The sequence below is a fragment of the Sturnira hondurensis genome, unplaced genomic scaffold (genome assembly GCF_014824575.4).
Source record: "Sturnira hondurensis isolate 20B ecotype Veracruz unplaced genomic scaffold, ASM1482457v3 Scaffold0011299, whole genome shotgun sequence".
Taxonomy (NCBI): domain Eukaryota; kingdom Metazoa; phylum Chordata; class Mammalia; order Chiroptera; family Phyllostomidae; genus Sturnira; species Sturnira hondurensis.
This window is the reverse complement of record NW_028083930.1, coordinates 288858-304882: the sequence shown is the minus strand read 5'-3', so window position 1 is coordinate 304882 and position 16025 is coordinate 288858. Positions and strand designations below refer to the sequence as shown.

At 42.9% G+C, this 16025-nt stretch overlaps 2 protein-coding genes across 3 annotated transcripts in view; both read right to left on the bottom strand.

Moving 5' to 3' along the window:
- Positions 1-457: 457 nt before the first annotated feature.
- On the bottom strand, positions 458-6453 carry PEX19 (peroxisomal biogenesis factor 19). Of its 2 annotated transcripts, XM_037059793.1 has the most exons (8): positions 6346-6453; positions 4809-4918; positions 4225-4390; positions 3704-3789; positions 3328-3489; positions 2029-2205; positions 1753-1797; positions 458-1591 (listed from the first exon to the last, which is right to left on the bottom strand). In XM_037059793.1, exons 1-8 carry the CDS (start codon positions 6413-6415, stop codon positions 1508-1510), a joined length of 900 nt encoding a protein of 299 aa, XP_036915688.1. In that variant the 5' UTR covers positions 6416-6453; the 3' UTR covers positions 458-1507. The 2 variants fall into 2 exon arrangements, with proteins under 2 accessions (XP_036915688.1, XP_036915689.1); XM_037059794.1 differs by lacking the exon at positions 3704-3789 and having other exon boundaries at positions 4229-4390.
- A 3246-nt stretch (positions 6454-9699) lies between these two features.
- Positions 9700-16025, bottom strand: part of COPA (coat protein complex I subunit alpha) — a 58404-nt gene continuing 52078 nt past the window's right edge. Inside the window, exons 23-33 of the mRNA XM_037059784.1 lie at positions 15791-15914; positions 14577-14666; positions 14295-14404; positions 13828-13905; positions 13593-13661; positions 12895-13031; positions 12434-12620; positions 12234-12344; positions 11745-11906; positions 11011-11205; positions 9700-10239 (exon numbers count right to left, since the gene is read on the bottom strand). Of these exons, the coding sequence (XP_036915679.1) occupies positions 10180-10239; positions 11011-11205; positions 11745-11906; positions 12234-12344; positions 12434-12620; positions 12895-13031; positions 13593-13661; positions 13828-13905; positions 14295-14404; positions 14577-14666; positions 15791-15914 (1323 nt within the window). The 3' untranslated portion in view covers positions 9700-10179. The remainder of the gene's footprint in view (positions 10240-11010; positions 11206-11744; positions 11907-12233; positions 12345-12433; positions 12621-12894; positions 13032-13592; positions 13662-13827; positions 13906-14294; positions 14405-14576; positions 14667-15790; positions 15915-16025) is intronic.

Below are 16025 nucleotides of genomic sequence, written 5' to 3'. Positions count from 1 at the left end.
GAAAGTGACATGTCAGGAGCTGAAAGTGAATTTGCTTTGGTAGTTATTTTCTGAATACTGAACCAGGACAGCCAACTGGTCTGACCTGAGTATCCATCAACATATGGCAATCAAGGCCCACAAATCCACTAGATCCCATAGAGAAGGACAAGGTCAGCCCAAAGAAAAATAATTTAGAAAACACATTAATAATATATTCTTAACATTAATAAAAACGTGAAATGTTAAAATCAATACAAATGAAAGGGCTTCCCATATTGAAATACTCAGAGAAAATGAGGTAAGGTCATCAGTCTGCTTTGCAAAATGAACTGCAGATTGAGCTGGGGAAGAGGGGTGGTGGTGGAACCCATCAGTGCAATGTTATGCAGGACTAGTCTGCTAAAATTATTCACACTGCAGCTGACAGAAGTTGAGGAAGATCAGAAAAAGACCTGGATGAAAAACAGGCCACACGCCTCACTCAAAATATTTATTAGTCTGGAAAAAGGACCTAGGCCACACCCCCCACTTTCCCAAACCACCTCCCTGAATCAAAGGACAGAACTCAAAGTAGTTGAGTTGTTTCAAATAAGCCCAAATGTATCTGGGGAATAACAGTCACTCACTTCTTAGATCTGACATTATTATTATATTGTGTTTACCAGGGAGAGAAAGGGCCAGTGAAAACAGTAAATGGACTAGATGAGGGTAAACAGGATGGGCCCTTCTTTGTTAGTTTGGGCTTGGAGAAAGGTTGAAATATGGGTACTCAAAAATGGGTATTTTTGAATGAGGGGAGATGAGAGAGGCAAAGGAAGGTCAAGCGCTGGGTTCATCCAGATCACATAGCACTATGGAAAGAACTAGGGCAGCAACCTGAATTCTCAGGCTGGAACAGGGAGTTGAGGACTCAGCACCTTGGGAGAGGAGAATCCCAGGACTTGTCTTTCAACCTTACTGTCATTAGAAGCAAAAGCCTCCACTGCCTTTCTCTTCAGAGAATTCAAAAAGGTCTGTCTGAAGGCAAGAGGGCATGGTGACAGACCTATAGCTCCAGCCTAGGCAAGGTTACTCCCCATTCATTTCCAAATGACCTGTCCAAGAGACTACAGAAATAGAGTCCCAAGACTCTGTCCCAGAGAAGGGAGTGGAAACAAGGCACGAAGACCCTGGGTACAAAGGTGAATGTCAATGTGGGCAAATGTAACATTATTTTGGGAGAAGGAAGAAGATGCATGCTTCCTAAAAGGGAAGCCTTCCTTCACTTGGTAGGTAGGTATCTGTGCCTTTGCTAGCAGCAAAAACCACAAGCAAATGGGCTCACAGAAATGCCCCACAGAACAAGTCTTATTCCTAGAAAGACGGGGGAAAAACATCAGTTGGCATTGGCACCATCTTGGATGGGATGACAGAGGGTAGCAGGCAGACCACTCCCACAGGCAACATTCCTGCCTCAGCTCCGAGTGGTTCTGCTGACTCCAGACATTCCCCATGGCTGGGAATCAGGGAGGAAACGTGTTGTGTTTCACATGATCAGACACTGTTCGCCACTGGCACCTGGTGGGCCTGACAGATTGAGGGCATCCAGGTCAAAGTTGAGGCCAGGAGGCTGGAGAGAGATGAAGGGACTCAGAGAACTGATCACATTTCAGGTCAGAGCATCTGAAGGTCTGTTCCCAGTAGCCACAATTATCACTTGAGGTGCAATCTCTAAAGGTTAAAGAACTCTAGAACCCCAGGCTAATATTAAAATCTAGAAGATATACTCACCATCTCCCCAGCCAGTTCTTTTGGAGGATGGCCCAAATCTTGTAGCTGGAAAATAAGGAAAGAGAAACATGAGACAGAGAAAATCCTGAAGGACAATATAGCAGCTAAAAAAAAAAAAGAATCTGAGCTATGATCTCTCTGCTTTCTCCTGAGGACCACGCTATGTAGCCTCTCTTGTGCTCCCTCTTCCACCTTGGTTTGGCAATGTTGCTTCCTTCCCAGACACATCCTCCATCAAACACCCAACAGTGGGCAGTTGGTAGAATGAAGCCTTACCTGCTGCATAAGATCCAGCACCACCTCAAAACGAGCTTTCTGAGTGGCCTCACTATCTGTGGGAGTCTCTGCCTCAAATTGCTTACATATCTTGCCCATGACACTGTGTTGTTCCTGATATTTTTCAAACTGTTCTGGAGGTAAAGATTCCTGGTGACTCTGCAACCATTCTGGATACTAAGGAAAGAGAAAATGGGTGGAGAAGAATTAAGTCAACAATGGATAAAGAAGGGCAATAAAATATGAAGAACAATAAAGTACCAATAGGAGGGGAACAGAAAAGATGGAAAAGCTAATATAAGTTAGTTCCGTATGTGAAGTAGCACTGACTCCAACCAACCACCTGGCATATATGATCACCAGACAATGGCAAACTTCCTCCATGAAAGGCCAGGCAGTAAATATTTTAGGCTTTAAGGGCCATATATGGTCTCTGTCACACATTTCTCTCTTCCTTTTTTCTTTGATTTTACAACCTTTAAAAATGTAAGAATTAGATTTGGTCCACCCAGATCCTCGTCTGCTGACTCCCTGTTTATACTATTCATTTCACACTTGATCACATGTTGCCCTGTATCACTGAAAAGCTTCTATTCCTGTATTTCATCTATTTAAAAAAACTATAAGGTCTTTCATGGCAGGCACCATCATTTAAATTACTTTTTTTTTAAGATTTTATTTATCTATTTATTTATCTTTAGAGGGGAAGGAGAGAGGGAGAGAAACATCAATGTATGGTTGCCTTTTTGTGCATCCCCTGCTGGGAGTTGGCCTGCAGGGAACCAGCCTGCAACCCAGGCATGTGCCCTGACTGGGAATCGAACCGCGATCCTCTGGTTTGCAGGCCCGCGCTCAATCCACTGAGCTACACCAGCCAGGGCTTTAAATTACTCTTAAATTTTTCATAGCAAAAAGTCAGTACATCCTCAGTGAAAGTCTGCTGGAGAAATGAATGAAGTCAGAAATGCAAGGGATTTGATCAGACAACAAAAGAGTATCAAACTAGCGTACAGCAAACTAGAGCTGAAGGATTTTCCCTTCTACCTTAACTATCCTCAGTGCGGTAGTGCTTTATTCTCTTAGAGACACAACTCCTCTCCAACTTTCCCCAATCCACATAAATAAACATAAGAGAGAAAAAACAAATGGACTTATGTACTGGAGTATCTCCATCTCTATAGGTTCTAAGCAGCCAAAGTAGCCCACATGACTTATGTATCAACCTGTATCAACTCATGTATCAACATGAATTGATACAATGGCAGGAAAAAAAAGCAGAAATAGGAGCTCTTTGCAAACCTTTTCTGTGATCTCCTTCAGTGATGGGTACAGCACATCCTTGGACAGTAGGTTCTGCATGATACTCTGCATGATAGGGAGGATGTTTCCTTCTCCATCCCCTTCATCCATGCCCAGCCCTTCTATGGCCTTGGTCAGCTCCTCTTCTGACATGCCTGAGTTCTAGGAAGGATAGGAGAGAGGTAAGCAAGTATATCACCTTGGGATGCTTACTACCCTTTGAGGTATGAAAAAACTATTTAAACTTGCCTGTGACAAAACAGCAAGGAAGGGACAGACTTGGGATAATGATACCCAAGAGAGCCTGTCTTTGAGACTCTGCTAGTGAAGTATCTGAGAATGGGCCCCTAGTGGTTCCCTACCTCTTCCCCCTCACCTGCAGGTCAGTGGCATTTTTGGCTAGTCCACTTAGTGTCTCCTTTAGGCAAGAAGTGAATTCTTGTTGGGAAGTCGCATCACAGCCTAGGTGAGATCAAAAGAGCCAAAGTCATTTGTAATTTTAACTATTTGCTTACCTAGACTGACCCGGTTACCAGCTTGGGTATGGAGCATTTACTAGTGAGTCACTAGCACTTCAAATTTTTTAATGCTCTACGGTTATTTTCAGTCACTTTTACAAATCTACACAGACTGTGTGTTAGTCTGTGTTCCACAATGACACCCATGATAACACTGCAACCTTTAAAAAGATCAGTTTTCAATAATACTTCCAATTACATTCCACCTATCTCATTCCTTTCATCAGCAGGGTTCCCATCCCTCTGTCATCTCCTCCTTCACCCCCATGGCAGTGGTATTATGATTGCTATTAACTTTACTAAGAATTTTGGTGGTCTCAAGCAACGATGACTTAAGGTATTTGTTCAGATATTTCCTGTTGTCTGGGCCCCCTCTCACCCACTCTTCCAGCAGCCTCTGAGAGCTTTTGGAACTGTTCCACCAGGTGGGGCTCTTCCTCAGCCAACTCCTTCATTGCATTCTCGAACTCTGCAGTGGCTTGGGAAGCCAGCTCACTATCAAACAGTTCCTGGAAAAACTTCTCTTGGGAGGCGAACAGGGCATCCTACAGGGGAAGAGTGGCCAAAATGTATCTCTTGGCACTGCACTGCACCTTGCCTCTGACATGCCACAGTCACAGGCTCTGGGAAATACCGTGCCTTCCTCTTATCTACTACCTCCACTGAAAATTCTAACTACCACACTTATGAGGACAGCAAGAAAAGTATCTGGCCTCTGAGGGAAGGGTATAGAGTGGCATTCCCAAACCAATCATTTAAACTTGCTCTTCTCTCAAGGAACTTCCTTGAGACCAATCCACCTCAACTCCGTTTTACAGGGACTGAGGCTTACAAGAGCACTCAGCAGTGTGACCTCAAAGCACCCTCCTCCCACTCCCCACTGGCCCACAGAGGCCTGCCCCCACCTCTATTCAGAGGTGCATGCCATCCCGTCCCCCTCCCTTAAGAAGGTGGAATTTATACTTTGGCAGTGTCTCCTGGCGATCTCTTCTGGGGCCCTGAAGCATCAGGGGCCGTGGTGGTAGGAGGGGGTGCTGGGGAGGGTCTGGCCTTATCGAAATCATCAAGAGCACCTTCAGAGACAAGATACATGGTATGTGTGTCAGGGATGAATGAGAATGAAAGGCTGGGGGCAGGGTTCTGGACAAAGCACTGAGAGAACAATCTTTCAAAATGGCAACATTCCTCAATTTTTTTCCTTTTTTTTTTTTGAGTGTCCCTATTCTGGCCCACTCCTCAGTAAACCTCCCAATTCCCTCCACATTACCTAATTTATTGCAGTCAAAGGGGGAAAACACCTTAAAGTGGGACAGGCATCTCTCTCAGAGACAGGAAGTTAAAAGAAATTTTGGAGAAACCTATCTACACAGTGCCTTCCCTGTCACATTCTGATTTGCTAGAAATCCCATACATATATCCAACAGGAGCAGAGAACACCCACTATCCTCACGCACCCCGCCCCCCATCACCACACACACTGGAGCCCTAAAGGGAGTAATTTTTTGGCAAGGAAGCAGAAGCCACAAGGTGTCCCACCCAACTTCCCATGGGGTCCTGGTACTGATGTAAACTGAGGGACACCGAACAGCAATCTATGGAAGGCTATTAAACTTTCTTATTCTTCAATTTAGCTCTCCCTTGCCAAAGCTCCGAGAGGTCCCTCTGGCCCTATCTCTGCTGATGACTGAGTACCAATTCACACTTGGCACTCTACCGTTTCCGTTCATCCTTCCACCTGCCCATGTCTCTGTGACTGTGCATGAGAAAAAAATATTCACCTCTGCCCTGAAAAGCCTCTGTCCTCACTACCATTCTGCTTGCCAGGCCTAAGAGGAGACCATTGGCCCCACTCTAGGCAAGACACCAAGAGGAATGGAGGACATGGCTAAGGAAAAACGAACATTGACCCTCGTTCAGGAAGGTGAACTGTCTTCCCTGAGACTTTTTCATTCCCAGTTTTTCAAAATAGTAGAAAGGGCGTCGGCTTCAGCTGACATGAGGGAAGAACTGGAAAGGAGCCTGGTGAGGTAAAGGTGAAAGGACTGGGAGGAGGAAAGACGTGTCTTCTGTGATAAACAGGATAGGACACTGCACAGAATGGTACGCTAAGAGTTTAAATAAGCAATTTGTGAGTGTCCGCTTCACAGCCAACAGAGGACCGAATGCTTCTGCTGGCGGGAAGGAAGTTGGACTTCAACAATTTACTAATCTAAAGCAAGGGGGCTTTGGAGGCTGATCTTTCATCCGCCGTGTTACTGTCTCTTCTCTGGCAGGGATATCAACAGTCTGGGCCCTCATGGGCTCAAGGTGAGCTCCCCAGCTCCCACCTGGAGGACGGAGAAGGGAACCGTGAGATGTTCTTCAAAGTCGCAGTCTGACCCTCAGCCCCGTCCAATTTTTGGACAGCCTCCCCCACTCCGCCCCAAATATCTCAAATTCACTTAACGCCTTGAAAGGGTTACACCCGCCCTCCTCGGGTGTTTCCATGACGGGTTCCTACTTTCCAAAAGCTCTTCCAATTCCTGATCCGCGTCAGCCCCGACCCCACAGTCCTCCTGTGCGGCAGCCATCTTGTTCCCTCTGTCTCACCGTATGAGGTGAGCGGTGCTGCGTTCCCCGCCCCTTCCGCTTCTGCGGCCAATAGCAACGTGGGCCAGTGCGGAATCTTCATTTTTAAAGGGACAGGGAGCTTTGGTCCCCACTCTCCCCACCCCCCGCCCCCGACTTTTTTATTTTTTGCCAGAACCAGAACAGATGAGGGCTTACTGTTATCTTTTGCTAGGTTTCTTACTGGACTATCCTTTCTGTCAACTTCCCGCAGTTTCCAGAGAAATAGCTCTTCCATAATTTTTCTCAACACTTAACACTTTCTGCCATACTATATATTTTGCTTATTTATATGGCTTATTGTCTTCCTTTCCCCCTTCGCCGGTCCCTCCCCCAACAGAATTTCAGCACTATGTGGCAAGGAGTTTCGTCGTGTCGTGTTCACTGCTGTATTCTCCGCTCCTAGGCTAAGGCCTAGGCCCTAAGGAACTCGTTGGCTTTTCCCACACCCTTCTGAAGCACATTTCTCTGCGGAATATTAACGGACAGCAGTTTCCTGTTATCAGTTAGACTGTTCGACCAAAGGATACAGGGCCAGGACCTTAGAATTCAATGTTGGTTGCATCAATTAAGACAGTAAAAGCGACTCTGGGACCTTGAACTGAGCAAGAAGGCAATGAATGTAGTAGTAATAGACCTTCCTTCCCTGATCCATCTCCTTTTCTTTGCACAGAACCAACCTCCAATGGAGTGAATTTAGGAAGGATCACACAGAAAGAACTCAGGACATCTCCCTCATCTGAGATTAATTGTTTTCCTATTCAGAACTGACAGAATACAGAAACTTCCTCAGACACAAATCTATTTTAGCACTTTGAGGGCATCTTCTGTTGTTTAAGACCCCACACAGTGGAGGTTAGATGAATCAGGACCAGCTGTAAAAGAGATAGGGATTAGACATATACATAGTAAGAATAATATATGGTCTTAAAAGAGGTAAAGATAAACTGCTAAAGTTTCAAAAGAAAAAATCACATCAAAATGGAAAAAAGTCACTTCCTGGCTTTCATCCTTAACTTCCCAAAACACACATCTGAATAGTGTTTCAAGCCCCAGATTCGGTACATTCTTGTTCCTTTACAGACAGGGAATAATTTGTAAATTGTAGTTGCAACTCTCACTAAATTACTTGGTCAAAACTCTTCACCACTCTAGGCCTCGGCCTACAAATACATAACAATAAAGTTGGAACCCTAGGGTCCTTTTCAATTCTAACCTATAATCAAATCCCCTGGTACTGCTTTGTACCCAACACCTGTTAACAATCTATTACAAGCTAACTTTCCCATTCACCTCCAAACTGCTCCCGTGTATCTCTATCATGACTATAATTATACCAAGCATATGTTTAAAAATGTAAAGGCATTTCTTTGCTTTTCATTAATGTAGTAATACAAGCATGTTAATATGGAAAACACTGGATGATAATGGAGAAAATGAAGACAGTTGAAAACAAGCATGGGTTTTTTGTATTATTTCTTAAACTTGCTTCTGCTTTTCTGTTATTACTGATGCTCCTCATCATCTCAGTATTTACTCACCTGCCTTTCTAATGTATAGTGAACAGTGTTGCAAACAGTAATTTACAGCATTTTCTTTATATCACTCTCCTTTAACATAATGGCTCTCCACTGCTTATTGACCAACCTTACATTCTTGCCTGGCATTCACAATTATTTCACATATATCCATTTTGTTCCCCCAATTCTATAAGTTTCAAGAGGCATGGGTTACCCACTTTTTTCATAACTCTGCATTCAGAATGTTTGTTTGTATACAAAGTTAAGTTTGTAATTTAATTTTTAAACTTACAAAAGATTTTTTGCCAAAACTTATCACCAACTTGCATGTATTTACAGAAGGAATGTTAATAACCTGAGAATGTGTTATCAAAGTAAGGCAGGCTTAGTTTGCAACTAAGAATTGAGAAAGCAACTCTTTAACCTAAAAAAATATAAAGACCTCTGCTCTTCGACACAGGGATTCCATTTCTAGTTTATCCTACTAACACACTTCCCCCACATAACTTGTACAATATACATTCAAGTTATTGACTGCAGCACTGTTTATAATAGCCAAAGACTAGAAATAACCCAAATATACACCAAGAAAGCAACTTACATAAATTATGGTAAATCATACATGGTACACTATGCAGAGAAGTAAAAAAGAGTGAAGTTCTTTAAAATACTGATATGAAGAAAACTCTAAAATATGTTAAATGAAATAACTAACAAGGTGAAAAATCATTAAATAGTATGTCTCCATTTATGTATAACAAGAGGATAGGAAAGAAAATCATCACATCTGCTTATATATACATAAAAATCTCTGGAAAGATAAGGAAGCTAACAACAGTGTTTACTTGTTTTGGGGAAGGTGGTGGGAACTGAGTGGCTGAGGAGAGGGGTAGGAAGAAGATGCCACAGACCAGCTTACTGATTTTTGAACTATATGAGTATACTATTTATTGAAAACATAATTTTTATAAAAATTTTATTTATTTACTTGAGGAGAGGAAGGGAGAGAGAAAGAGAGGGAGAGAAACATCAATGTGCAAGAGATACATTGACTGGCTACCTCTCACACACCCCCTGGGGACCTGGCCTGCAACCCAGGCAGGTGCCCTGACTGGGAATCGAACCAGTGAGCTTTTGGTTTGCAGGTCGGCACTCTATACACTGAGCCACACTAGCCAGGGCTGAAAACATAATTTTAATCAAGGGCACAGCATGTCACTCTACTCAGTCTTAGCACATAGCAAGCAAAGTACTGTATTGGCAATGTAATCATTATAATTTTTAATTTCTAATTAATCTTATATATGTATATAACACATAAACATCTAGTACAGTGATAGACATGATAGGTGCTCAATAAGTACAGGCTATAATTAGCAACAGATGGAAGACTGTAGTCAGTAATGGAATAGGGGGGATTTTTGCTTTCTACCATTCTCATAGGAGTTTAATACATCCTATGGAAAATGTGTGCTTTCTTTTAAACAATGGGTATTTACTACTTTTGTAAATAAAAATAATTATCAAAGGAAAAATCTGCTTTGGTAGGGCAGCTGCATGGAGTAAGTAGGAACATGAGAGTAACCAGGAAACAAATAGCAAGCCATGAAACTCTTACAGAAATTTACTTTATTTAGTGTGAGAAACAAAAAATAAGAACAATGATTGTAAAGAACAAATCAATAAAAATTGATATGCATTTTCAGAAAACCAAACAGTTTCTTTTCATACTTTTAAGTTTTTGGGCACAAAGAGGGTACCTGCCTAGAAGTTTAAAATGCGGTATGGCTAACAGTTTCTGTGACTGAGTAAAAGATGCTATCTTATTTATTACATCTTGGTCCTTCCAGCAAAAGATTATAAAGGGGGAAAAGGATAAATATTGAAGAAATTTACTAAACAAATGTTCACCACTGAGTTTTCATTTGTTCCACAAAAGAGCTAAGCTGGGAAGACAAGTCCCACTGTGACTACAACTGTAATGTCCTTGAGACAATGAAAGGTCTTCTTCAGAGGCCAAAAAAAATAAGTCAAGCTTAGACATTTGATTAGCCATAGTAGAAGAGAGAAGGACATTTGACTTTAGGGCAGGGAAAGCTACACGTCAATTTGAAAGGTAGTTAAGGAACAGCAAGTTAGAAGGATATAGATTAATTCTTAGGTTGGGGGGGAATATGGTGACTGACCCTATACACACAAAGGGGGCCTTAGCGAAACTGCAGAGGACTGATCCTTAAGCCAATCACATCTTTGCCAATCTCTGTCACCTGTGGAAGAAGAAACAAAAAAGTTAGGGATTTGTGAGGATTAGAAGCCATTTTACTCCCTCCATTCTTCAATAAGCACAGTAGAGGGCTTTGTTATTGGCAATGATGATAAAGAACAGTGAGAAGTTCTAGCTTTATCAGATATCACTGTCTCAAGGAGGTGGGGCAAAGACAGAGAAAATGGACCAATGTGCTCTTTTTTCTTCTCCTTTCCCTCAATATCCTAGATGCATTTCCATTTTTTTTAAGTTGGTCCCCTTGCCTCAAGGCTAGACCAATTCTTTTTTAAAAATCTTCACTCGAGCCCTGGCTGGTGGATTGGACACAGGTCTATGAAGCAGAGGGTCAGTGGTTCAATTCCTAGTTGGGGCACATGCCTGGGTTGTGGGCCAGGTCCCCAGTGGGGGATGCATGAGAGGCAACCACACGTTGATGTTTCCCTCCCACTTTCAAGGTCCTTCCCTTTCCCTCTCTCTAAAAATAAATAAATAAAATATTTTTAAAAATAAATCTTTACTCGGGGATATGTTTATAGTTTTTTAGAGAGGGGGATAGAGAGAGAGAGAGAGAGAGAGAGAGAAGGAAACACCCATATGACAGAGAAACATCTGTCTTCTATACACCCTGACTGAGAATTGAACCCACAACCCAGGTATGTTCTCTGACTAGGAATTGAAGCTAAACTACATAATTTTGGTATATGAGACAATACTCTGACCAAGTGCTCCAACCTGGCCAGGGCTAGATGCATTTCTTAAGGATAGTACTTACTGTGGTGACTCTGCAGATCTGACCCTTGAATTCAGGGGAATAGCAGGCCCCACTGAGTGGACACTTCTCCACTGGCTTTCCACGGTAGATGGGCCGATAAGATGCAGCACAGATGTCAAAAGGGTTGTGCATGTCATAATTAAGTTGGTAGGCATCTGTGGGGTTCTTCTCACAGGCAGCCAGGATTTTGCGGGTCTAAGAGAAGGAAGTAATATTTTCTTTTAAGAGGACTGAAAGCTGCACACAACTCTAATGATTTCATCTTCATGAGTTAGTAGTTTCCCTGGTGCAGGATGAAACTGTACTAAATTAATACAAAATACATCCTCTATACAGGACAATATATGAAGGGGTAACGGTTACCATTCTTGTGGTATCAGGCTTTCCTTTTCTCAATATCAAAGAGACTCCACAGATCTAGACCCATACTCTTCTACCAAGTCTGAGAATTATCAGGGTCAGGCCTGAAAGAGTTAGAACTGGCTTCATTGTTCAAGAATGCTTTTGGAGAACACAATGGGTCACGTATGTAGAGGTTAGTGGTGGTGGTAATGGGAGATCCGGAGCTTAAGGACAGGTAGAGGGTTATTTTCAGATATGATGGAGCTATTCCAGGTTGCCAGTCACTCTCACTCTTTTTGTTGAATTTGTTTCAGAGCCAAGGCCTTGGTCTATTCCCTCCATGTAAGAACAGATCAGGTTCCCTTATGCTCACTGAAGGAGTTCCTATCTACCTGCTGAGCCACTTCCGGCTTGGGCCCTAGTTCCAACAGGCGACGAGCAAAGGTGGCAGCTGTTTTAAAGTTCTTAAGCTTGAAGAAGAGATTGAGGGCTGTCCGGAGCACCAGGATCATGTGCACAGGCTGCAGGTTTGAGTGGGTGAAATAGGCTGCCATCTGGTGGAAATAAAGAGGAATACATGCTAGGTTGATGCTACAGCTGAGACAGGTCATTCATAGATGCTACACATGCATTAAAAAAATAAATACATAAAAAATTAAAAAACTAAAAGCAGGACTGGCTATAAAACAGAGAAGTGTTCTGCTTCCTAGGTATGGAAGACTGATGGGATAAGGAAGAAGGGTGGAGAAATACATTCACTCCTGCCAGAAAAGGGACCAAATTTTTTATTCCCCAGGTTGAGATCTAGGTATGGAATTCAGACCTAATGGAGAATGAAGGGAAGGACACCTCTTTACTGCTTGGAGAACCAAAGGTCTTACCTCACAGATGCGCTTCTGCTGTTCCAGAGTCTCTTTGGGCAGCTTCTTCCTTTCTGTCTCCATGGACAAACCCACAATGTACTCACGGCAAATGGTGATGAGCTGTTGAGCCTGGAGGGAGGGGCAAAGGAAGGTCATGGTACAGAGGCAAGAATGTGGAGGTGCCCATGACTAGGACACATAGCTAGACCCCACCTAACCTCTGAAATCTCCTGTTTATTGTCCACAACAAGGAGTGGTACACTGAGTAAAATGAAACGGAATTTTTCCACAGCCTCCTCAAACTTGCCAACTGTGGTGAGCTGGTAGCACAGCTGCAACCGTTGGATGAGGTCATTAAGCTTCAGGCCCACAGCTGGTACACCATTCTTCAGCCCTGCATCCTTCCTAAGAAGGGAAAATTAGGAAGACAACAGACAATAATCAAGAGTCCACTAGGACTCAACTTCTTTTCCTGGCAACATAATCACAATTACCCTACTAAAATAGCTGGGCAATAGGATGCTGAAGGTGTAAACCAAACCTTACAGAGTGGCAAGACAAAGATCTTTTCCTACTAGGAAACCTCAGCTTTGGGGCAAATGTGACTATCCTTGAAGCTACAAACTGAAATATCCATGCCAGGTTGGAACAGATAAAAACCAGGAGCAAGGGGCCTTACCAATTGCGATTAGGGTAGCCATACATGGAGGGCAGACAGGGCAGAGCCTGATAGGTGGTACGGCCTCGGGCATAGGTCTGCAGGAACAGTTGTTTGTAGGGGCCAAACTGGGTTACCCCTACCTGGTCATGAAGAAGCTGGAATATAGAAAGAAAGAGACATAAGGATTTTGGCCCTACCACTTAAAAACTAAGGTACTTAACTTCTCTGTACTTGTTTCCTCATCAGTAGATTATACTTAGTTATAGGACCTACCTCATTCCATAATACCTAGAAAGCATTCAGGATAGTGCCTGGCACACAGTCAATAGTAAAAAGATATTAGTTGCTGCAGTTGTGGTGGTTGTTATTATTGCTATTACAGCACATCACTTAGTGTTCAAAACATATACCTGTTTGTGAAGGGATGCTTCTTACTTCACTGATGGAAGCCAGAAAGCAGGCTATAAAATGAGTGGAAGACAGACAGCTAGCTGGATGGATCTACCCTAGGAGATTACTAAGCCAAATGGAAAGCAGGTAAAAGGAAGGCCTTCTGACACAAGTTTCCTCAGTCAAGACCAAGGGTTTCAACGATAAATACAAACCTGTCCCCTTGTGGGTGGGATAATTTCTGTTTGATTAAAGTGAGTTAACCATCTCCCTGGTACCCTGGTCAAGATACACTTAACAAAAGCTGAAGTTACTTTAAGACTTACCCGCATGGCGGTTTCAAAAGAGCCTGCAAGGATGTGATCAACTGGAAGCTGAGAGTTATTGCACCAGATCTAACAAGAAACAGAAAACCCAAGCCAAGTGAGATCTTGTTCTTACTCTTCCCAAACTCTCCTATGCTGTATCTACAGTAGAAAAGTATCAATACTCTTTAAACATCAATCAATTCTAGCCAGCTCAGAAATATTCATCCCCACAGGGCTATGTTTCCCTGCTTACCTGAGTTGGGCTGGTTCCCTTGGTGGGGGGCACAAAGAACCCATCCTCAGCCCCACCAGCTGCCCCAGGGGGTACATCCTAGGGGAAAAACAAAAAGCATGTCATTTTCTTAAAACCATCTAAGCACTCTGTTCTGATGTCTCTGCACAGAACCCTTTACCTTGTTCCCAGCCTCTGTTGGGAGATAGAGGTGGTGATTGTGGAAAAAGATCCTCAAAATAGGAATAGCTTCACCAGTAATAAACGATATATCAAAAGCTTGATGCCTTTTCATAAGCTGCTACTAGCACAACCCTGATTACCTCATTCTTTCTTTGAAATGGGAGATAAAGCATCAGATTAGGAGGGTCTAGACCCTTTTCTTTTTGTGGTCCTTAGGACTGGGGTGGTAGTGGCAGGGGGCTATAAGGCCTCTGGCTTCCACAGTGAGAAGAAAAAAACCTTACAGGGGTAAGAATTCCACATACCAACTCAGGAGGGAGCTCCAAATCTTCTTCTACATCCCAGCCACCACCTTCTTCCTGTCCCTTCCCGAGAGCGTCATCCCCCAAACCTTCGGGAGCCTCCACAAACCCCTCTGTAAGGAAAATCCAGGCTCAGAATAGATCCTTGTAGTGACAGATTCTTAGCCAAACATCCTTGAGATTCTTGTTAATCCCATGGTTTGGAACTCTGCAGAACTGCCCACAGCCCACTCCTAAACCAGAGGGGCCATCTGCCCATACTAGTCCTAGGCACAGTATTCTTACCTTCATCCAGCTGCAGCTCTGCATCCTCTCCCCATCCCTCACTACCAACCGTGTCAATGTCAATGTCAGCAGCCAATGCTCCTCCCTTCCCTATAGAGGGAAAGGACCAAAAATAAGCTGGTTATAGTCAGGCAAGTATGAGATATGGCCTCCTCTGCAGACAAGCTGCATGCTTACAAAAGCTGACAACGTTCTGTCCACTTACTGTTTTCATTATTTACTTTTGTAATATATAAATTATGCTAACTTTCAGTAGGTTTCACAGAGGGAACAGAAAAGCGAGGGAAACAACTGGCCTTCCTGCTACCAAAACTGCTTCTTAAACTATTTTTTACTTACCAACCTTTGTCTACTGTGGTTCCAAACCAGAGACTACAGTCAACTTCAGAATTTCTTGCTGAGATCTTATGCTAAGTTATCAGTACAGTGTACACAGGACATGAGGACACTGACTCAATTAGAGGAGATGGAGGATAGAGCCAAGGTGGGCACAAAATGCCCAAGGATCTATTTAGGCTCTAAGTCAAGAGAAATGACTTAGTAGACATATCTGAGAAAATAGGAGGAGGGCTAAGGGTGGGTGTGGTGGCACACATTTGCATATGCCGATATAACAGAATTTGAGGTAGCTGAATATGTACCTTTATCATTGTTCATCACAAGTGATAAAATACTGGAGAGTATTACTACATATATAGTAAAACCAAGGAAATACACCAAAATCTTTTTTAGCAGTGGTTATCATAAGCAATGACCAAGAGATATCGCTCTTTTTTCCCACCTATTTTTAAATGTTAAGGATCTCATAATGCTGTTATTTGGATTTAAAGAGACTGTATACTATGACTCTGCTTGTCATCTCAGTACTCCATGAAGTACTCTCAGTACTTCATAGAGAAAAAAAAGACAGATGAAAAGCACCAGGAGAGCAGATGGTACTCTTTAGGACAGTTCTTCTTTTTTTAAGGTAGCTTTTTATCAATCTTTTTTAAATTTGATTTTTTTGAGAAAAAGAGAGAGAAACACTGATTTATTGTTCCACTTATTTATGTAGTCATTGGTTGATTCTTATATGTGCCCTGACTGGGGACTGACCCCTGCAACCTAGGTATATCAGGACAACGCTCTAACCAACTGAACTACCTGACCAGGGCTCTAGGACAGTTCTGCACAAAACAAACAACAAAAATGCTATGGAAGAAGTGGGCACTTACCCTTGCTGGCAATGGAGCCTTCAAAGAACCCTTTGGACACAGTCAATAAGGGCCAATTGGTATCCAATGGCATGATAGGTGCGGGTGGCTGGAGCAACTTGGCATTAAGGTCAATGTCTGGAATCTGAAAGGTAAAAAAAAAAAGGTTAAAAGCAAACAGCTCTCAGGAACCATGTAGGGAAGGTAATAGAGCCTCAGGTAGGTTTAAAATATCCCAAGATCTCAGAGTTAATCT